This window comes from Mobula birostris, chromosome 10 (genome assembly GCF_030028105.1).
Source record: "Mobula birostris isolate sMobBir1 chromosome 10, sMobBir1.hap1, whole genome shotgun sequence".
NCBI classification, from domain to species: Eukaryota; Metazoa; Chordata; class Chondrichthyes; order Myliobatiformes; family Myliobatidae; genus Mobula; species Mobula birostris.
The window spans coordinates 91,137,983-91,161,938 of NC_092379.1; the positions used below are offsets into that span (position 1 = coordinate 91,137,983).

Here is a 23,956-nt window from a genome sequence, read left to right on the forward strand (position 1 = left end):
CCTTTATTAGAGATGTCTGTATTGAGAAATTGATGTTTCTCAGGTTACCAGGGCAATTCCCTATTCATCTTTGAAAATGTGCAGTCCTTCATACCTGCCTAAAATGTCAGACATAACTAACTTTATTGTCTCAGATCAAATATGGTATCTCCACCAACAAAGCACATTTCAGAACTGGATTCACTTCAATGAAGAGGTAATTTATCTAGAAGCACTAAAACAAACCAGGATGATACATTAAACAAGATGCTCATTGTATTGTGACTTTGACTATTTTATGATTTTCTTAGTTATTCTACTGCTGGAATCTATTTAGCTATTCTCGTGCTAGAGCCTACATAAATAAAGTGCAACAAGCATACTCAGACTTGAGTGAACAATAGGACTTCAAGAGCAATAAAAGTTGGCCAATCAGATTTACAGCAAGCTATTAAAACTGACAAGAAGCACAAAGGAAAAATGCACAAGAAAAAAAAAACACCATTTCAGCAGAGCTGATTGCTGTCAAGCTTGGCCAGGTCATGAATATTATTTGGCAGTTATCATCCTGTCCTTGCACATTGTTATTTTCTCACTTCATATAAGTATGGGGTGTTTCAATATTGGAGCACTTGAAAATGAATTTGTCAGCAAACATTCTCTGATGATAGATGACGAAATAGTTAAGACAACTGGGCCACAGACACAGCCAGGAAACTCTTAAAGAAAAGAGTTTCTTATTGTTGTTGGATTTCCTTTGAGAAAAATTTACCGTGAAGGATCTGAAGCAGGGCTACAAAAGGAGGAGAGTGGGGCATGGGGCTAGCAACCCCAATGCATAAAAACCCAGTCCTACAAAAATGCCAACAGAAGCTCCAAAGACCTTATACCTGGGAGAGGGAGGATCTTCAAAGATGCGCTACACCAACAGACAATTTGAAAGACTGGCACGGGACAGACGACTCTGGTAAGCTGCTATCAATGGCCTGTGCCCCAGTATGGGTAATAGAAACATAGAAAATAGATGCAGGAGTAGGCCATTTGGCCCTTTGAGCCTGCACCGCCATTCAGTATGATCATGGCTGATCATCCAACTCAGAACCCTGTACCTGCCTTCTCTCCATACCCCCGATCCCTTTAGCCACAAGGGCCATATCTAACTCCCTCTTAAATATAACCAATGAACTGGCCTCAACTGTTTCCTGTGGCAGAGAATTCCACAGATTCACCACTCTCTGTGTGAAGAAGTTTTTCCTCATCTCAATCCTAAAAAGCTTCCCCTTTATCCTCAAACTGTGACCCCTCGTTCTGGATTTCCCAACATCGGGAACAATCTTCCTGCATCTAACCTGTCCAATCCCTTTAGGATTTTATACGTTTCAATAAGATTCCCCCATCAATCTTCTAAATTCCGGCGTGTATAAGCCTAGTCGATCCAGTCTTTCATCATATGAAAGTCATGCCGTCCCAGGAATCAACCTGGTGAACCATCTTTGTACTCCCTCCACAGCAAGAATGCCTTTCCTCAGATTAGGGGACCAAAACTGCACACAATACTCCAGCAACACACATCAAAGTTGCTGGTGAATGCAGCAGACCAGGCAGCATCTCTAGGAAGAGGTACAGTCGACATTTCAGACCGAGACCCTGGTCTCACCAAGGCCTTGTACAACTGCAGTAGTAACTCCCTGCTCCTGTACTCGAAACCTTTTGCTATGAATGCCAGCATACCATTCGCCTTTTTCACCGCCTGCTGTACCTGCATGCCCACTTTCAATGACTGGTGTATAATGTCACCCAGGTCTCATTGCACCTCCCCTTTTCCTAATCGGTCACCATTCAAATAATAATCTGTTTTCCTGTTCTTGCCACCAAAGTGGATAACATCACATTTATCCACATTAAATTGCATCTGCCATGAATTTGCCCACTCACCTGACCTATCCAAGTCACCCTGCATCCTCTTCACAGCTAACACTGCCGCCCAGCTTCGTGTCATCCGCAAACTTGGAGATGCTGCATTTAATTCCCTCGCCTAAGTCATTAATATACATTGTAAACAACTGGGGTCCCAGCACTGAGCCTTGCTGTACCCCACTAATCACTGCCTGCCATTCTGCTCAATACCCAGTCTAGAATGGCCTACTCTCTAGTTGGTTCCTCAACATGTTGGTTCAGAAAACCATCCCGCATACATTCCAAGAAATCCTCTTCCTCAGCACCCTTACCAATTTGGTTCACCCAATCTATATGTAGATTGAAGTCACCCATTATAACTGCTGTTCCTTTATTGCACGCATTTCTAATTTCCTGTGTAATGCCATCCCCAACCTCACTACTACTGTTAGGTGGCCTGTACACAACTCCCACCAGCGTTTTCTGCCCATTAGTCTTATCCAGCTCTACCCATATCGATTCCACATCCTCCCGGCTAATGTCCTTCCTTTCTATTGCGTTAATCTCCTCTCTAACCAGCAATGCTACCCCACCCCCTTTTTGTTCATGTCTATCCCTCCTGACTATTGAATATCCCTGAATGTTGAGCTCCCATCCTTGGTCACCCTGGAGTCATGTCTCTGTGATCCCAACTAGATCATATTCATTAAAAACAAACTGCACTTTCAATTCATCCACCTTGTTACGAATGTTCCTTGCACTGACACACAAAGCCTTCAGGCTTGCTTTTACAACACTCTTAGCCCTTATACAATTATGTTAAAAAGTACACCTATAGAAGTTTTTGCGTTTATTTGCTGACATACCAAATCTCTTCAAACTCCCAATGAAGTATAGTCGCTGTCTTGCCTTCTTTATAACTGCATCGATATGTTGGGACTGTGAATGCCCACAAGGAAATCAACCTCAGGTTAGTATATGTGACATATATGTAGTTTGATAACACATTTATTTTAAACTTTGGAATTCAATTCCTTACAGACCCTGTTTCACTCTTTTCTTTATCCCTTTGTATTGCACAAGTAAGCTGCTTTAGTGATGATAGATTAGATTAGATTATGAGGACACTTAGTCCTCGTTTATTGTCATTTAGAAATGCATGCATTAAAAAATGATACAACGTTCCTCCAGAATGATATCACAAAAAAAACAGGACAAACCAAGACTAAAACTGACAAAACCACATAATTATAACAGATAGTTACAACAATGCAAAGCAATACCGTAATTTGATAAAGAGCAGACCATGGGCACGGTAAAAAAAAGTCTCAAAGTCCCGATCAACGCATCATGTCATGCAGACAGTAGAAGGGAGAAACTCTCCCTGCCATGAACCTCCAAGCGCCGACAACTCGCCAATGCATTGCAAGCACCCGACCTCAGCTGACTCTGAGTCTGTCCGAAAACCTCGAGCCTCTGACCAGCCCCTCCAGTACAGCCTCTCTGAGCACTATCCTCTGCCGAGTGTTTCAACCCTGCCACGGCCACTGAGCAACAAGCAAAGCCCAGAACTCGGGGCCTTCTCCTCCAGAGATTCTGGACCACACAGTAGCAGCAGCAGCGAAGCAGGCATTTCAGAAGCTTCTTCGGATGTTCCTTCATGCTCTCACGTCTGTCTTCATCAAATCAGGAATGTGCATGGCACCCTACTTGACAAATAGCAGATATCGCCACCGGAGTGGCTGCTGCAAGCTGCGTCGCGCTGCCATCTTCTCCTCCCGACCGACCAAGTATTTTGGTTACTTGAATAATATGACTGAAATGTCATCAGCTCCTATGATCTCCACAGCTACAACTGATAAAGCTGCCGACTCAGATTAAATGTAATCCCGTGGATTCATTGCATGGCCTTTTACCTCTTGTCCATTGTCCCACCCTCAATATGTGATCTTCTAACGAGCTCCAAAGTAAGTGACATACTCTGAGTTCTTAAACAGTATTTTCACATGTTGATGCAAACAAGAGAAAATCTGCAGATGCTGGTAATCTGAGCAACACACACAATATGTGGAGGAACTCAGCAGGCCAGGCAGCAGCCATGGAAAAGAGTACAGTCGACATGGACTAAGTAAGTCAGTCATTAAACTGCAGTGCATAGAGAATTGTTCCCTTCATTTGCCTAACTTCAATTTCACTGTAATTTTTCATATTTCTGGCATCTGCAGTTTTGTGCTCCAATTCAAATTAATTGGGCCACTTTGATGCTAAGCAAGGTCACACACCAGGTTTGCATACCTCAGCAATGGAGTAGTCTTATTCATGCTCTAACGTGGTATGTTGTTAAGAGGAACTGGAGCAGAACATTAGTATTGTTGATGTTGCTTCCATTATTTTTCTTACTTAGAATAGATCGGGTAGTCATTATACAGATTATATTTATAGAAAGTGAACTTCAGACTCAATATATGTACAGTACATATAAAGAAAATTCCCACTTTCTAATTGTTGGCTATCAGGGCTGAACAGCACATAATTTATCTAGCTGATTTGTAGTAAACTTGGAATCAGATTCCTGGTAAGAAAACTGTCATAATGATGAATTAAGTAGAAACCAATGCAATGCACACACCTTGTACTACGACATCTGGTCTTGGAACAGTTGAGAATCTTCTGTTCAAAGGATCAATTTCACCAGTAGCAAGAAAACCCTGGCGGAAACACGTTTTATATTAAGACACAGGTTGCAGATTTCACAAACTGAAATAAATTTCTCCCTTAGTGACAGTGTGTAGCCAAGTCAAACATGCCTGAAAGGCTTTAATTATAAATTTCTATCTGTATTAAGACCCGAGCTCAGCTGAAGCAGAAGTGGGGATATTATAACTGGAGAATGGTAGAGTAGGAGGTCATTTTATATGTTACTATTCCACTTTCCAACTGGACACCCTAGTTTAATGTATTATACATGCAAAGTTTAGTGACGTCCCAGACAGAAAGAGGGTCTTTTATGCTATTCAGATTCCAAAAAAAATGCATGCTAACAGTCAGACAGAAAAACAAAACCTCATATTCGTTTTTATAGTAACTAATGAAAGCACCCAACAGGCTCAAATATAGTTTATCTAACTACATACATTCAAAAGATTATTTATAAAGTGAGCTATGATCAGTAAAAGAAACATCAAGGCCAATGATGTGTTCAGTTAACCATAGCCGCTGTACCTAATTCTATGAACACTCCAGAACTGTCAGGGAGGACCTTCACCAAGACAATTACAGGCATTCTTTGTGGCCTAACATCCCTTCTCCATTCATGATTAGAATACATGTGTTCTTGCCAAGACTCACCCATATCCCATAAATTATTAAATTAAAGAAAGCTGGTAAAAATCATAGCCAGAAGTATTTATGTATAGATAGTTTTTTATATATATATTTTAGATAGATAGATAGACAGATAGATACTATAGCTAGGGTGCCCAAGACCTTTCTACCCCACAGTGCTGTAGTAATTTTATGTATTGTACTGTACTGCTGCTGCAAAAAACAACAAATTTCAAGACATATATGGGTGTTCATAAATCTGATCCTTAGTCTCTATTGTGGACTAAGAGTGGGAAAACAGCAGGGAGAGTGGAGAGAGCAGGAAGCATCAGAGAGACATTCTGTAATAATTAATTAGCCAACTGTTTGAATCAAATGTCCTTGCCTGGTGCCTCAGGGGTGGGTGAGTCTCCATCTGTGCCACCCTGTAGCCCAGCACTCCTCCTTTGCCACCTATCCCACATCTACTGTACTCCATCCTCACCAGTCCCAGCAAAATTTGCTCCCGCCAGATCTAGAAACTCGCTCTCCACTCCCCATTGTCAAATACTGTGCAAAAGCCTGAGACACCCAAGCTCCATATATGTGCCTAAGACTTTTGCACAGTACTGTAGGAACGAATGAAAATCAGTCAACAGGAGGCTGAGGAGCGACAGGCTGAAAGGGAAACAAGTGAACACAACTGTGATCCAGTGCTGTGCTCCAACCAATAACAGAGACACTTAAGAAAAGAATGTCTTCGATGAACACCTGCAATCGAAGGTAGGGTGAACACCGTGCCATGGAATAATCTTCATTATGGGAGATTTAAAAGCCAATTTATACAGGAACTAATAACTCACACTTTACTAGGATCATGGGCGTGCATGGATGTGGAACGATGAATAATAATGGTGAAAGACTACCGGAATTTTTATGCCATGAATAATCTAGTCATAGGAGGGACTCTGTTTCCACACTGTCATGGTGCTCACCCAATGGACCCCACAAGAATCAAACTGACCACTTGATGATCAATTGTACGAGGAAATGATCCTTGTAGGATGTAAAGATGAAAAAGAGGAGCAGATGCAGGAGGTGATCACCACCTTGTTGTAGCAGTGACAAAACTCAAGCTGAGAAGCATTGGGACCATAATGTATAAAGACATTTTGATTTTGAGAAGTTCAAGGACATCAGTGTGATACCTGCCTTCACCTTAAGTACAGATTTCAGGCCTTGCAAGACCTTGATGAGGATGTATTAGGAGATAAGATCAATAAAAAGTAGTAATAAATTGCATCATTCTTCAAGGAGAGCAGCGAGACTTGTCTAGGATACAAAGCAGGAAATAAAAAACAAAGAATATATACAGCAGGAGACATGGTCAGCTTTAGAAGAAAGATGGAAAATTAAGAAGAAAAGTGTTAGAAGCAAAGTCAACATAAATTAAGGTGAAACTTCACCCAACATATACTGAAGCTAATAAGAAAGTGAAGAGACTTGTAAGAAAAGATAAGAGAGTCTGCATGAAGGACCTTGCAGTGGAGGCCGAAGCAGAAACCAATCAAGGTGATCAGGGAAATATACACAAAAGTTCAAATGCTGAACTGTTCAAAGCAGTACCAAAAGTTGCAGCAACCATCCTACACTACTATAATCTGGGAACAGGGACAAGTCCCCAATGATCGGACAAAGGGAGTTATTGTTAAGATTCCCAAGAAACAAGTGCTAAGTGATTGCAACAACTGGTGTGGCATCACACATTTATCATTGCCCAGCAAAATTCTTGTCAAAGTCATTGTCCAACAGATTACAGATGCTGTTGATGTATGGTTGAGGAAGCAGCAAGCTGGCTTCAGGAAGAACAGAGGCTGTGTTGTCCAGATCTTCACAGTGCATAACATCATAGAGCAGTGCACAGAGTGGAAGAAACAACTGTACGTACGTTTTGTGGACACTGAAAAGACTTTTGATAGCATCGACAGGGAGAGCCTCTGGTGAATTCTCAGATCATAAGGCATCACTTTCAAAATTGTCCAGCTTATCCAGCGTTTCTATGCTAATTTCACCTGCATAGTTGAGGATGCAATTTGAGCTTTAAAGTCAAGAGAGGGGTCAGGCAAGACTGTGAGATGTCAGTGATATTGTTTAACCCAGTGATTGACTGAGTTATGAGGCAAACAATGAAAGATAAGCAAAGAGGCATTAGGTGGACTCCGTTTTCTACTTTAGAAAACCTTGACTTTGTGGATGACCTCACATTCCTACACATACACACCAGCACATGCAAGAGAAAGACTGAGACCATGACCTTCAATGTAGAATCTCTTCCTCTCGTCAATATATATTGTGCCGACTTACCCATCACTGCTGGATTCATCTACCTGGGCAGCGTCATTCCGCAGGATGGTGGGACCAACAGCAACACCCAGTGCAGACTCAGCAAAGCTAGAAACACCTTCAGATCAATGAGCAATACGAGGATCAACTGTGTACAGCATCTAACCAACCACACTCTAGTACAGGTCATAGTGCCGGCATGTGACAGAAAGCAACCTTGCCAAGAGGTCATCATTTCACATCACGGGTCTCCAGAAGATCCTCCATATTTTCTGGCCAAGAAAGAGCTCCAACCACGCCCTACTCCTTCAGTAAAAGAGGACACAGCCACAATCATCAGGAGGAAACACTGGAGATGGACTGGGCACCAAATGAGATGAGAGGCCAACTCTGTCATCAAGTCAGCACTTCACTGGACCCAGAAGGGTGAAGGAGAAGTAGGAGATCAAAAAAAACTTGGTGCCATACCATAGAGGTAGAAATAAGGATCCTAAACCACAACTGGGGCAGAATACAGAAGGTGACCAAGATCAAACAGAGATGGAGGACCTTTATTGCTGACCTAAATGCCAGCAGCATAACAGGCATTAAGTAAGCATGTAGGAAGGGAGATGTCAGAGAAATGAAAAAGCATGTTTAACAAGGTAGAGAGATGAAATGGTAATCAAATCAAATACAATTAAGAACAAAACAAGTAAAATTTAAAAAATAAGGGGGAAATATTTTGTTGCAGCTTGATTAGGGAAAACAAATCCACAAAAGATCTGCATGGGTGAAGAAACACAGAAGTTCTACCATACAAGAAATAAGAATGCAAAATAGTTGTGTGTGCTTGTGTAATTAACAGCATGATTGGCAAGGTGAAAGAAAAATCCTTGGGACTGTACAATTACATTACACAATAGAATGGATTGATAGATATGAAGCTTCAATACATAATTTTGAAGTATTTAATTGGAGGAAATTGTAACTTTTAAATATAGCAATATTTTATAATTGCGACACTTACCTCTGCAAGAAGACATCCTAGTATATACAAGGATTGTCCCCACATATGTGGCAGCTTTCCCATGTGAACTCTTGAGACAGTGTGAGGATTATGGTACTCTTCATCCATCTGGAAACAAAATGTGAAATAATTAATTTTAAAGCATTTCCTTCTTCAATAATTCTCTGCGGGCATAATACGCAGGCATTGAAATAAGACAAAGTCAAGATGGTACTCAAGACTAACATTGTTTTTAAACCAAGGAAAAAAGATAGAGCATCATCTGAAACTTCATCTGGCAATCAATACAAAAATTGCATTTTGTTTTTTTTTTTTAGCAAAAAGGATAACAAAGCATGCTAAACGGCCTAAACAGACTTGATGTGGAAATGATGTTTCCCATGGTGGGGGAGTCTAGGACAAGAGGGCACAGCCTCGGGATGGAGGGGCATCCATTTAAAACAGAGATACAGAGAAATTTCTTTCACCAGAGGGTGGTGAATTTGTGGAATTTATTACCACAGGCTGCTGTGGAGGCCAGGTCATTGGGTGTACTTAAAGCAGAGCTTGATAGGTTCTTGATTAGACACGGCATCAAAGGTTACAGGGAGTGGGGCTGCGGAGGGGAAAAAAAAGGATTAGCCATGATTGAATGGGGTACGTCTTATGGTTTTATGGTCTAAATAAAATACAAACAGAGAAGATAATATTTAAGAAGAAATTCAAATGAGTGTACATTTATTACAGAAATTAGTAAGAGTCCACCCAAGTAATTAAAATATTTGGCTGAATTATTTTTTCATATTATGTGAATAATGAAAAAGTTTAATAGATACTCCAATAAAATTTCAGACACCACTCAATGTCTATTAAAAACAATGTGAAATCAGATGTACACAAAAAGAAACAACTAATTATAAAAATACTCAGATACTTCTTTACTGCAAGTACAAACTGGGGCAAATGTGGTATTGAAATTAGAATCAAATTCAATTGCACAGCCTCCCTTGGTTACGGCAGGTTTCTGTTTGTAACCTGAATCCTTGTAAGTTGGAGAATACCTGTTTTAGGAAATTATCCTTCACATTTGCCCAAATTGTCTAAAGTTTAATCATAAAAATAAACTAACTTGGCCATGTACTAAGTATTGTATATATTTATTTAATTAATTTGGTCTCTTCATTAAGAGTGAAAATTGATTTCACAAAAAAAAATCACATGCAAGCTGACAAACAACAATGAAATTGGTATATTAATATTCAGAAATTTACAGACTTACTGTTTACTTGATGAACTAAGTTGAGTGGCTAAATTAAATTAAATTTACAGTTTATTTAAATATATTATGCTGGAATCCAACAATTAAAAATTAAGGACACTGAGGCTTTATAAAGGATTGGCCAGCCTGCACTTGGAGTAGTGTGAGCAGTTTCAGGGTCCTGACATTGAAGAGCTTCCAGAGAAGATTCACAAGAATGAGCCCAGGGATGAAAAGGTGTACACATGAGGTGCGTTTCATGGCTCTGGATCTGTACTCGCTGGAGTTTAGAAGAATGAGGGGAATCTCATTAAAGCATGTCGAATATTGAAGGACCGAGACAGAGTGGATGCAGAGAGAATGTTTCACATAATGGGGGAGTCAGGACCAGAGGACACAGCCTCAGAACAGAGGGACATCCCTTTAGACAGAGATAAGAAAGAATTTCTTTAGCCAGAGGGGGGCGAATTATTGGAATTCATTGCTACAGATGGCTGTGGAGACTATGTCACTGCATGTACATAAAATGCAGGTTGATGGGTTCTTGATTAGTAAGGGTGTCAAAGGTTACAGTGCGAAGGCAGAAGAATGGGGTTGAGAGGGATAATAAATCAGCCATGATGGAATGGCAGAGCAGGCTTGATGGGCCGCCTGGTCTAATTCTGCTCCTAAGTGTTATGGTCGAAATAAGGAAATTAGAATAGGTTTCATTCTACAAGCTTGTTCCCTTTTAAAAATGCTTTTCACAAATTGGAAATCCTGAAAGAAAAGGAAGTCAAAAAACTCCCTAGTAAAGAAGTTATAGACTTGGAATTCATGCGGCCTGTAGAAGGCAGAACATTATGAAATTATAAGATTAGCTAATTTAGAAAAATGATATCAAGACAAGAGCTAAAAGCATGTCAATAAGGGCAAGGTATGCTAGAGAGTCCATAGAATTCAGAAAGGACGTCAAGCAAGGGTACAACATCATTCTGTAAAAAGTCCTCCCAAAGCTAAATTATTCACAAGTGAGATTGAAATAGGAAATCCCAATTTACTTTGTTAACAGCTGACTTGGATCGGAACTCAGCAACAATTTGAGGAATGTATTTGTTGAAATACCAGGGAAGAAATCATTAAATATAGTAATACTTATGAGAAGAGATCACCATGGACCTGGAAATTTCCAAACACAATCCTTTCTGTATGACCTTTTCATTTTAGGAAAATGAAAGTCTTTTCTGATGGCATGAAACTAAATCATGAATAAACTTAATCTCCACGCACAATAATAGACTAGCACTGTACTTCTACCTAAGACATGATGTTGATCATGTTTTCAAAGCAAAATTGTTTGGCACATTCGAGTTAGGTTTCATATCCTGTTTTCCATTTGAGAACAACAAATGCTTAAATCCACATGGCAGCTGGATTAAAATAGAATCTTGCTCAAGTACACCAAGGAATTGCAAAAGCTTTCTCTCTCTCCTCCACAGGTATTCCACTAATTTCTCACTCAGAGTATTATGGAACTATTTCCTTGGCTGGAAAAACATCCAGCGAGTTACGAGAAGCTTTGATAAGGATATAGAAAACACTAAGGAATGGCAAACACGAGGGTCAGAAGACGTATAACTGAAACCCAGGGTAGTTCAATGAAGTGATGTCTTGTCAGCTGTTTATGCAACAATATATTGGTAGGTGATCTGGCAAGAAGCATAATATTTGCAGAGTATCTTGATATCACTGATTTTCACCAAACAGTTAAAATGGTAGCGGCATCCACTGCCTTGCTAATATATCATGTGAGAAATGTACAGCAAAATAAATATGTTTTGAAGTACTATATATCTCTCAGATAGTAGGAGAGGCTAGGACATGAAGACACAGCCTCAGAATAGAAAGACATTCCTTTAAAAGAGAGGTGAGGAGGAAAACCTTTCACCAGAGGGTGGTAATCTGTGGAATTACCACGGATGGCTTTGGATGCCATGTCATTGGGTATATTTAAAGTGGAAGTTGATAGGTTCTTAATTAGTAAGGCAATGAAAGGTTACAAGGAGAGGAAGGGAGAATGGATTTTAAGGGGAAAATAACTCAGCCATAATCGAATGGTGGAGCAGACTCAATGGGCCAAATGACTTAATGCTACTCTTATGGTCTTCCATGGACCACTTCCCCACATTCTAACTCATTGTAGTATTCGCACTGAAAATATTAAGTTGCAAGATACTACGTCATACAGAAATAATGCTCAGACAAAAATAACAACGGTGAGAATAATATTTCTAAGCCATGTTGTTACTAAGGTATTCATAGTGTCAACAGATTTGCAGAAGAATCAGTCTGAAAGTATTTATCCTGCACATACCCTATACCTACTGGAAAGTATTTTAAAATTACCTTATCAGCTGGAACAGCATAAAGTTCTGGTAATAAATAGACACCACCTGGGCGCACGACAAGAATTCTATGCAGAGCTTCCCTGTATTCTTCAACCTATAAAGAGGAAGAAAACTATCTGAATAACCCAGTCACAAATGTTCAACAACAGCTTAAGACCTTAAGACCTATCCTAAAGAAAGCCTGGCAGAAATAAAGATGCAGCAGACCCCTTCGTTCTGTGTCTAAAATGAGGCAAAATATGACATCCAGAAATAGTACACTAGCTTTTTGCAAATACAGCTTTATCAAAAATATAACTATTTGATATAATAATTCTGTATTTGTATATAACGTATAATTTATAGTGTATTGTATATACAAAAGATTCCGCAGAGGCTGGAAATCTAGTGTAACACACACGAAATACTGAAGGAACTCAGCAGGTCAGGAAGCATCTATGGAGGGGATAAGCAGTCAAGGTTATGAGCTGAGACCCTTTATCAAGACTGAAAAAGAAAGGGGAGTAAAAGATGGCAAGTGATAGGTGAAGCTGGGTGAGGGGGTAGGTGAGTGGGTGGATGAGAGGGAATGGAGTAAAAAGCTGGTGAAGGGCTGAAGAAGAAAGAATCTCATTGGAGAGGAGAGTGGGCAATGGGAGAAACAAAGGATGGGCATTGGGAGGGAGGTGATTAGCAGGTGAACAGTGTTAAGAGGTGAGTCATAATGGAAATGGAAAAAAGAGAGATGGGGGTGGGGGGAGAAATTATCTGAAGTTACAAAAATCATTGTTCATGCCATCAGGTTAGAGGTTATCCAGACTGAATATGAGCGGTTGATCCTCCAATCAGAGTGACCTCATCATGGCAGTAAAGGGGGCCATTGACCGACACATCAGAATGGGAATGTGGAGTGGAATTAAAACGGTTGGCCACTGGAAAACCCTGACACCCTTGGCTCCACCCATTACCCGGCAGCTTGTACTCTTTCCCCTCTCCTCACCTTCTTATTCTGGCTTTTTCTCCCTTTCTTTCCAGTCCTGATGAAGAATCTTGGCCTGAATTATTGACTGTTTATTCCTTTCCATAAAAGCTGCCAGAGCTTCTGGGTCCTTCCAGTGCTTTGTGTGTGTTTATAGTGTATTGGCAGGAGTGGGGGAGTGGGTTAGGAATAGGGCAACAATAAGGTGGAAATATACCTTCGGCTCAAAATAGTTCCCTTTTGGGCTGGTTTTGCTTCGATTTATTGCTCAATCATGGGCACAATTATAGCAATGTTCATGCCATCCTTGGGATGGTAGCACAATTATCGTGTCACACATGGTGTAGGTATACAGAATAAGCAGATAGTGCTATCAATCATGTGCAACAATGATTGGACACAGTGCTGCTAAATTCCACTGTAATGCTCAAATTAATGAATTGCAGAGCCGCTACTAGAGATAATTGGAAAGAAAATGGTTACATTGAATTATATAGCACACTCATGAATTGAAGAAAGATTTCTAATTGCTATAATTGCTATTTCTGTAAACAGAAAGCTGCTGCAGGCGGTTTATAATCGACTAATGTAGCGTTAGGTCATACAAGCAGCAATTAGATTACTTTTTTGGAGATGTTTTGGTGATAAGTTATTGTTGGGATAGCAGGAAGGTTATTCAAATAATACCATATGAAAATAGATCTATTTGAGAGTGCAAAGGGGGACCCTAGTTCGATATTTCTCTGCTTGCTGCAGCACAGCAATATTCCCTCAGTTCAGAGATGAATTCAGTGAAAATTATGTGCTGATATTTCTAGAGTGGAGCTTAATTGTAAAATCCTTTGATTTGGAGCTAAGCATGTCAACTTTAAACCAGGTGGACTCTCTTCACGCAATAATTTTTTGCCAGTTCATATTAGCTGACATCAAATTTTAATGAAAATAAGCATTTACTGCACCAGTAACTCGTTAGCTAATTAAGAATGTAGATACAGTGCTAAATTTAACCTCTTTTTGTTTGGATATAAATATCTCACATATTCTTACCTGCTCTGTGTTCTTATTGAACAGTGCATCGAGTATCAGGTACGTCCAGAACAATGGCCATTCGCATTCTAGGTTCTCAAACAACTTCAGTTCTGCATTTTCATAATAAAGTCTGGAGGGATCCTAAAGACATAATAAACTACTATAGCTAAATAGAAAGAGGAAGAATTTTGTGCAAATAATAAAAAGACATTGGATACGTCAAGCAAGATACAAAGTGGAGGCCAGTTGCTCCTTCCTTAATAGCTGGTGACAAGGCAACCATTGTAACGCATGAGAATAGTAAAATGAAGGTTCATTCAAGTCACTAAATGAAAAAGAATCTCACCTTTCTTAAATTGTTAAAAAAAACTGTACAGGAGGATCAAGTTGGCTATTGGAGGAATAGGTGGTAGTTAGCAGTTAGTGAGTAGAATTCTCAAGGAAGGCTGCTAGATGATAGGTGCTAAAAGAACTTTAACTTATGGCCAATTATCAATTATCATTGGATTCAGACCAGACCACAAACCAACCCAAGAAACATAAAGGAATTATGGAATACACAAATCTAGACGTTTTTAAAATCACATGTAAATTTTGTTATTATTTGCCCTATTAAAATTTTCTTCACTCAAATTTATAATAGAAATAAGAAATATAAAACTTCCTCAAATTAAAAGAAAACGTCGGCACATTGCCTCATTTAGAACCATAGAACATTACAGCACAGAACAGGCCTTTCGGCCCTTCTTGGCTGTGCTAAACGATTTTTCTGCCTAGTCCCACTGACCTGCACCTGGACCATATCCCTCCATACACCTCTCATCCATGTACCTGTCCAAGTTTATCTTAAACGTTAAAAGTGAGCCCACATTTACCACTTCATCTGGCAGCTCATTCCACACTCCCACTACTCTCTGTGTGAAGAAGCCCCCCCCCATGTTCCTTTAAACTTCTCCCCCTTCACCCTTAACCCATGTCCTCTGGTTTTTTTCTCCCCAAGCCTCAGTGGAAAAAGCCTGCTTGCATTCACTCTATCTATACCCATCATAATTTTATATACCTCTATCAAATCTCCCCTCATTCTTCTATGCTCCAGGGAATAAAGTCCTAACCTATTCAACCTTTCTCTGTAACTGAGTTTCTCAAGTCCCGGCAACATCCTTGTAAACCTTCTCTGCACTCTTTCAACCTTATTAATATCCTTCCTGTAATTTGGTGACCAAAACTGCACACAATACTCCAAATTCAGCCTCACCAGTACCTTATAAAACCTCACCATAACATTCCAACTCTTATACTCAACACTTTGATTTATAAAGGCCAATGTACCAAAAACTGTCTTTACGACCCTATCTACCTGTGATGCCACTTTTAGGGAATTTTGTATCTGTATTCCCAGATCCCTCTGTTCTACTGCACTCCTCAGTGCCCTACCATTTACCTTGTATGTTCTACCTCCAAACTTCTCAGTCTAGTCTGCAAAGAAATTTGGGCATGAAAGTACAATAGTAAAAATAGGCCAAATTACACTTTAAAATGATGCTTCAATAACAGCTCTCCATCCTAATCTAATTACCCTTTCTCTTGACAGCTCTGTACTAACTTGACATCATGTACTAACATCTCTGTCTTGCCATGTGAGACAAACTAAGTTGTAAACTACATTTTGGTTGTGGAACAAAACTCAAAATAGTTAGCAGGTCTTTTATAATCAGGTGGTCATTGACTTGCCTGTAAACTACTTTTGGACTATTTCTCTCATCCCCTGAGGTTACCCTCCAGCTGACTGGATTGGGTATGTGGCCAACTATGCTCAGAAACAATGCAACCAAACAATTTGTTCCTTAACTTAAATTGCTTATTTCTTTAAGATTTTGCCTTTAACGCTATGTAAATGACTTATGATAAATATAGCCCTTCTGTCTCGACATACACTACCCATAACTGCAATTCTAGCTCAATTTAAGAAAACAAATCTGGTTTAATGAAATGAGAGTCAACAATCTTTAGCCACAAACACTGCACTAGCTGTTTCTTAATTTCAGATTTTACCATCCATATTATTTCACCATTGTTTAAATTTGGTGCATTAAAAAAAAGCTATTAGTATCAAGACTGAGAGGCATGGAAGCTGACTTCAGATCGGGGATAAGACAGCACTCAGGTCAGCAAGAGCTGTGCTTTCCCGTGCCATCAGGAAGGCAAAACAGGATTATCCACAGAAAGTGCGCAGCATTTCTGCAACACTGGAGACACAAGGTGTAGGCGGCAAGACAGAAGACCGTAACAGACTACAAGTCCGCTCTGAGTGTTAATGACAGTGGTGCCTCTCTTCCTGATAATCTGAATGTATTTCATGCTTGGTTTGATGCACACAACGATGTGCCAGTGAGGAAGCAGGTACTCTGACCACAGCTGATGTGAGGAAGATCTTAGCCAGGGTCAACCGACATAAAGCTACTGTGATGCCTGATAACATAATTATTCACGTGCTGAGGGAACCGCGCAACCCACTTACAGAGGTTCCGACAAACACCTTCCAACATCTCTCTAGACTAGTCCACTGTCCCCGCAGGCTTCAAGATAGCCACCATCTTGGTGGCCAAGAGTATGACAGTAACCTGCCTCAATGACTACCATTTAGTGGCACTGACCTCAATGAAAATGAACTGCTTTGAGTGACTGTTTACGGATCATATTAAACCCCATCTTCTTGCTACATTGGACCCTTTCCAGTTCGCTTATCACTCAAATCGGCCCAATGATGATGCCATAGCCTCTGCACTCCACTCTGTCCTGTCCCACATGGAAAATGGTACCTCATACACCAGGATGCTGTTTATCACTTTCAGCTCAGCATTTAATTCAATCATCCCTCAGTTCAAAGTTTAAAGTAACATTTATCATCAGACTACATGCAAGTTACCAAATACAACCCTGAGATTCTTTTTCTGCAGACATACTTTGCAAATCTACAGAACAGTAACTGTACACAGGATCCGTAAACTATAAACATCAGGAACTGTAAACTAAACAAACGGTGCAAATACAGATATAAATAAATTGCAAAATATGCATGAAATAACAATATAACCGAGTCCTTAAATGAGTGTAGTTGTCCCCTTTTGTTCAAGAGTCTCTTGAGGGGTGGTAACTGTTCCTGGACCTGGTGGTGCGAGTCCTGAGGCACCTGTACCTTCTACCTGATGGCAGCAACAAGAGCACTGCCTGGGTGGTGAGGATCTTTGATGATGGATGCTGCTTTTCTACAGAAACATTTCACATAGATGCTCTCAATGGTTAGGAGGGTTTTACCCATGATGTACCGAGCCAAAAACACAACCTTTTGTAGGATTTTCTGCTCAAAAGCACTGGTGTTCCCATACCAGGCTGTAATGCAGCCAGTCAGCACACTTTCCACCACTCATCTATCGAAGTTTTCCAAGGTTTTCGATGGCATGCCAAACCTCCAAAGACTCATGTTTTGCCAATCCGAACTGACTGGGGTCTACAAGTGAGGAAATCCAGGATCCAATTGCACAAGGGGGTATTGAGGTCCTGGTCTTGGAGTTTACTGATTAGTTTTGTGGGGATGATGGTATTACATGCTGAGATGTAGTCAATAAAGGGCATCCTGATGTATGCATCTTTGCTGTCCAGATGTTCCAGAGTTGTGTGAAGAGCCAACGAGATAGTATCTGCTGCAGAACTGTTGTTTCAGTAGGCAAATTAGAGCGGATCCAAGTTGCCATTCAGACAGGAGCTGATCTGCTTCAACACCAGCCTCTCAAAACACTACATTTAATCACTAATTGTTCTAAATCAGGGGAACAAGAAGTTGACATAACCCTAATGTCTGTGCACCAATGAGAATTGACTAAAAAGCATACACGGCCACCTATTTTCTTACCAGAATTCGAAGTTCGATCCATTCGGAAGATCGTAAAACCTGCTGGTTGGATATCTTCATTCAGCATGTTCACTGTTAACCAAATCTCAATGTAACAGATAATTGAGATCTGCCTCTGATACAGCAGCCTTGCCCTGAGATCATCAACTAGGTGATATCCAAATCTGGATTAGGTATTGGGTAATGAACCAAATTTGATTAGGGAGCTTAAAGTAAAAGAACTCTGAGGATGGAGGGAGCATAATATGATAGAACAATACACACAAGATGCTGGAGGAACTCAACAGACCAGACAGCACCTGTGGGAAAGAGTAAACAGTCAATGTTTCATGTCGAGACCCTTCAGCAGGACCGGCAGCAGGAGAAGCAGTCAATTGAATACAAGTACCTGGGGTCCTCTGTGGGTCCGAATCTGAGAAGCATGAAAACAGGTCTGGAAGCCATGTGGCACATGATGGCAGTGAAGACAAGTTCTCAGAAAGGATACAACATGGCTGTGGTAGCGGATCTGAGTGAGCACACGGTCGAAGAGTCAGAGGGCAGCATAGATCACAGAGGGGAGTAGTGAGAGAGCATATCACTGAACTCCCGTTGAAGGGAAGATTTAAAATTTGAGGGATGCCTACCCTGACGAAGAGACGTAGCAGTAGTAGTATCAGTAGTATCACAAACACTGGAAATCCAAAGCAACACAGACAAAATGCTGGAGGAACTCAGCAGGTCAGACAGCAATAATGGAAAAGAGTAAACATTCGACATTTCGGGCCTAGACTCTTCATCAGGACAAAAATGATTTTCTTGTGTTTGTGATAATATGATAAAATTCATCCTGCAGTTTAAGAGGGAGGAGATAAAGTCAAATGCATCAGTGGAGTAAAGGGAATTACAGAGGCATAAGAGGGGAACTGGCTAAAGTTAAATGGAAGGAGACACTAGCAGGGATGATAGCAGAACAATGGTTGGAGTTTCTGGGTGCATTTCAGAAAATGCAGGATAGATACATCTCAAAAATGAAGAAGTATTCCAAAGGGCGGATGAAACAACCGTGGCTGACAAAATGTCAAATACAGCAAAAAAGGAAAAGTTCAATGTCACCATGAAAAACCCTGATATTCATTTTCTTGTGGGCATACCCAATAAATCTAATAACCATAATAAAATTAATGTAACACCGCACCAACAGGTTAGACGACCAGTGTGCAGAAGACAAACTGTACAAATACAAAAAGAAAAAAGAAATAATAAGAACAAGGTAAAATAATAAGAACTATAAAAATTAATAAATAAGCAATAAATATCAAGAACATGAGACGAACAGTCCTTGAAAAATGAGTCTATAGGTTGTGGGAACATTCAGTGATGGGTTAAGTGAAGTTCAATTAAGTTTTCCTTTCTTAAGGAACTCTTTAAGAAAGGAGAGAGGCAGAGAAAGGAAATTATAGGCCAGTTAGCCTGACTTCAGTGGCTGGGAAGATGTTGAAGTCCATTATTAGGGATGAGGTTTCGGGGTACTTGGAGGCACATGATAAAATAGGCCAAAGTCAGCATGATTTCCTTAAGGGAAAATCTTGCCTGACAAACCTGTTGGAATTCTTTGAGGAAATAACAGGCAGGATAAATAGAGAAGAGGCAGTGGATGTTGTTTATTTGGATTTTCAGAAGGTATTCAATAAGGTGCTGCATAACTGTCTAACAAGAGTCCATGACATTACATGGAAAGATACTAGCATGGATAAGAGAATGGCTGACTGGCAGGAGGCAAAGAGTGGGAATAAAGGGGGCTTTTTTGTTTGACTGCTTGTGACTAGTGGTGTTCCGTAGGGGTCAGTGTTGGGACTGCTTCTTTATACGGTATATGGCAATGATTTCCACGATGGCTTTATGGTCAAATATGCTGACGATACGAAGGTAGGAGGAGGGGCAAGTAATGTTGAGAAAGCAGGGAGATAGCTTAGAAAAATGGGAAAATAGGCAAAGAAGTGGCAGACAGAATATAGTGTAGGGAAGTGTACGGTCATGCACTTTGGTAAGGATTAAAGGCAAGGACTATTTTCTAAACGGAGAAGATTCAAAAAAATCAGAGGTGCAAAGGGACTTGTGCAGGATTCCCTAAAGGTTAACTTGCAGGTTTAGTCAGTGGTAAGGAAGGCAAATGCAATGTTAGCATTCATTTTGAGAGGACTAGAATACAAGAGCAAGGCTCGCTGAGGCTTTAAAAAGCATTGTTCAGACTGAACATGGAGAATTCTGAGCAGTTTTGGACCCCTTATCTAAGAAAAGATGCGCTCACCTTGGAGAGGGTCCAGAAGAGGTTTATGAGAATGATTCTGCACACCTCTTAAAGGGTTAACATGTGAGGAGCATTTGACGGCTTTGGGCCTATACTCAGTGGAATTGAGAAGAATGAGGGGGGATCTCATTGAAACCTCTTGAATACTGAAAGACCTAGATAGATAGGATGGGTGTGTTTAGTACCTTAGGCACTACCTCAGAATAGAGGGATATCCATTTAGAACAGGGATGAGGAGGCATTTCTTTAGTCAGAGGGTAGTGAATCAGTAGAATTTGTTGCCACAGATGGCTGTGGAGGCTGTCATTGAGTATATTTAAAGCAGAGGTTGATACATTCTTCATTAGTCAGGGCATCAAAGTTTATGAGCAGAAGGCAGGAGAATGGGATTTGGAGGGATAATAAATCAACACTGATGAAATAGCAGAGCAAACTCGATGAGCCAGATTTGCTTTAATTCTGCTCCTAAGTCTTATAGTCTCTATAAATGGATCTTAGATTTCTTGACAGAAAGGCCTCAGTCAGTCCATGTTGGCAGTGACATCTCTATCTCCATCATGCCTAGCACCGGCATCCCACAGGGATGCGTGCCCAGCCCACTTCGGTTTACGTGGCTAATGCATAATATGACAAGAATACACATGGATTAAGATGTAGCTGTCCTGTGCTGGCACCAGTGGGATCAGCGGTTGGTCTGCCACCTGTCTTCAGGAGAGAGAGATAAGGAAAACAATGAAGCAGCATTTTGAGATGTGTAATGAAGGGACGGGAGAGAGAGTAACAGAAGGAGAGAGCTACACACATCAAAGTTGCTGGTGAACGCAGCAGGCCAGGCAGGATCTGTAGGAAGAGGTGCAGTCAACGTTTCAGGCCGAGACCCTTCGTCAGGACTAACTGAAGGAAGAGTGAGTAAGGGATTTGAAAGTTGGAGGGGGAGGGGGAGATCCAAAATGATAGGAGAAGACAGGAGGGGGAGGGATAGAGCCAAGAGCTGGACAGGTGATTGGCAAAAGGGGATACGAGAGGATCATGGGACAGGAGGTCCAGGAAGAAAGACAAGGGGGGGGGGGGGACCAGAGGATGAGCAAGAGGTATATTCAGAGGGACAGAGGGAGAAAAAGGAGAGTGAGAGAAAGAATGTGTGCATAAAAATAAGTAACAGATGGGGTACGAGGGGGAGGTGGGGCCTTAGCGGAAGTTAGAGAAGTCGATGTTCATACCATCAGGTTGGAGGCTACCCAGACGGAATATAAGGTGTTGTTCCTCCAACCTGAGTGTGGCTTCATCTTTACAGTAGAGGAGGCCATGGATAGACATGTCAGAATGGGAATGGGATGTGGAATTAAAATGTGTGGCCACTGGGAGATCCTGCTTTCTCTGGCGGACAGAGCGTAGATGTTCAGCAAAGCGGTCTCCCAGTCTGCGTCAGGTCTCGCCAATATATAAAAGGCCACATCGGGAGCACCGGACGCAGTATATCACCCCAGTCGACTCACAGGTGAAGTGTTGCCTCACCTGGAAGGACTGTTTGGGGCCCTGAATGGTGGTAAGGGAGGAAGTGTAAGGGCATGTGTAGCACTTGTTCCGCTTACACGGATAAGTGCCAGGAGGGAGATCAGTGGGGAGGGATGGGGGGGACAAATTGTCAAGGGAGTTGCGTAGGGAGCGATCCCTGCGGAATGCAGACAGAGGGGGTGAGGGAAAGATGTACTTAGTGGTGGGATCCCGTTGGAGGTGGCGGAAGTTACGGAGAATAATATGTTGGACCCAGAGGTTGCTGGGGTGGTAGGTGAGGACCAGGGGAACACTATTCCTAGTGGGGTGGCGGGAGGATGGAGTGAGAGCAGATGTACGTGAAATGGGGGAGATGCATTTAAGAGCAGAGTTGATAGTGGAGGAAGGGAAGCCCCTTTCTTTAAAAAAGGAAGACATCTCCCTCGTCCTAGAATGAAAAGCCTCATCCTGAGAGCAGATGCGGTGGAGACGGAGGAATTGCGAGAAGGGGATGGCGTTTTTGCAAGAGACAGGGTGAGAAGAAGAATAGTCCAGATAGCTGTGAGAGTCAGTAGGCTTATAGTAGACATCAGTAGATAAGCTGTCTCCAGAGACAGAGACAGAAAGATCTAGAAAAGGGAGGGAGGTGTCAGAAATGGACCAGGTAAACTTGAGGGCAGGGTGAAAGTTGGAGGCAAAGTTAATAAAGTCAACGAGTTCTGCATGCGTGCAGGAAGCAGCGCCAATGCAGTCGTCGATGTAGCGAAGGAAAAGTGGGGGACAGATACCAGAATAGGCACGGAACATAGATTGTTCCACAAACCCAACAAAAAGGCAGGCATAGCTAGGACCCATACGGGTGCCCATAGCTACACCTTTAGTTTGGAGGAAGTGGGGGGAGCCGAAGGAGGAATTATTAAGAGTAAGGACTAATTCCGCTAGCCGGAGCAGAGTGGTGGTAGAGGGGAACGGATTAGGTCTGGAATCCAAAAAGAAGCGTAGAGCTTTGAGACCTTCCTGATGGGGGATGGAAGTATATAAGGACTGGACATCCATGGTGAAAATAAAGCTGTGGGGGCCAGGGAACTTAAAATCATCGAAAAGTTTAAGAGCGTGAGAAGTGTCACGAACATAGGTAGGAAGGGATTGAACAAGGGGTGATAAAACTGTGTCGAGGTATGCAGAAACGAGTTTGGTGGGGCAGGAGCAAGCTGAGACAATAGGTCGGCCAGGACAGGGAGGTTTGTGGATCTTGGGTAGGAGGTAGAAACGGGAAGGGCGGGGTGTGGGAACTATAAGGTTGGTAGCAGTGGATGGGAGATCCCTTGAGCGGATAAAGTTGGTGATGGTGTGGGAGACAATGGCCTGGTGCTCCTTAGTGGGGTCACGATCGAGGGGTAAATAAGAGGAGGTATCCGCGAGAAGGAGAGAGCTGTCAAGATCGGCTCCCCCTTTGAACCCTGAACTGTTTGAAGTGATGGACAGGCGATACCCCAGCAGGGGGATAAAAAGGGACAGGTTCGCTAAGGCAGGACACACAGGACACCCGAGGTAACCAGACCCTGGAAGCGGTGTGTCTCTCACAAGTCGGTGGGAAGTTTTTGGACGGCTGCTCGCGGGATCAAGCCATAGACGCGCAGGGTGGAAAGGCACGATTGGCGGGAACTTGGTGTGTGTCCACCCTTGCCTGGATGCCAGGTTCACCGCAGAGAAACGATCGTATCTGGAAATGGAGGGGTCACGGTCGGTGACCTCAGATGACATCACAAAGGACTCGTCTGAAAGCTAACTGCGAAGGTCTGTGTGGAAGCCTTGAATATTCATTCGTTTTGCTCTCTCTCTCCTTCCCCCACACTGTCCACCTCCCACGGCAGCGATTACTGCGAACTGAACTGAACTAAATTGAACTGAACTTTGCGTCACTTTGAAACTGGTCATTTACCCCTAGACAACGATAGAGCTTGATTAATCCTGTTACCTTAATTCTGTGTACATGTGTGTTTATCATTGCTGAACTGTTGCGTTTATTATCCTTTTGATTAGAATACTGTGTTGCTTGTTTCTTTAATAAAACTTTCTTAGTTCTAGTAATCCAGACTCCAACTGAGTGATCCATTTCTG

At 41.6% G+C, this 23,956-nt stretch overlaps 1 protein-coding gene across 3 annotated transcripts in view; it reads right to left on the reverse strand.

Annotated features, from left to right (window-relative positions):
* The window catches only part of phka1a (phosphorylase kinase, alpha 1a (muscle)), a 158,150-nt gene that overhangs the window by 77,665 nt on the left and 56,529 nt on the right, over nucleotides 1-23,956 (reverse strand). For all 3 annotated transcript variants that reach the window (XM_072270556.1, XM_072270557.1, XM_072270555.1), the window contains exons 10-13: nucleotides 14,160-14,282; nucleotides 12,153-12,248; nucleotides 8,531-8,638; nucleotides 4,505-4,583 (exon numbers count right to left, since the gene is read on the reverse strand). In XM_072270556.1, the coding sequence (XP_072126657.1) occupies nucleotides 4,505-4,583; nucleotides 8,531-8,638; nucleotides 12,153-12,248; nucleotides 14,160-14,282 (406 nt within the window). The remainder of the gene's footprint in view (nucleotides 1-4,504; nucleotides 4,584-8,530; nucleotides 8,639-12,152; nucleotides 12,249-14,159; nucleotides 14,283-23,956) is intronic.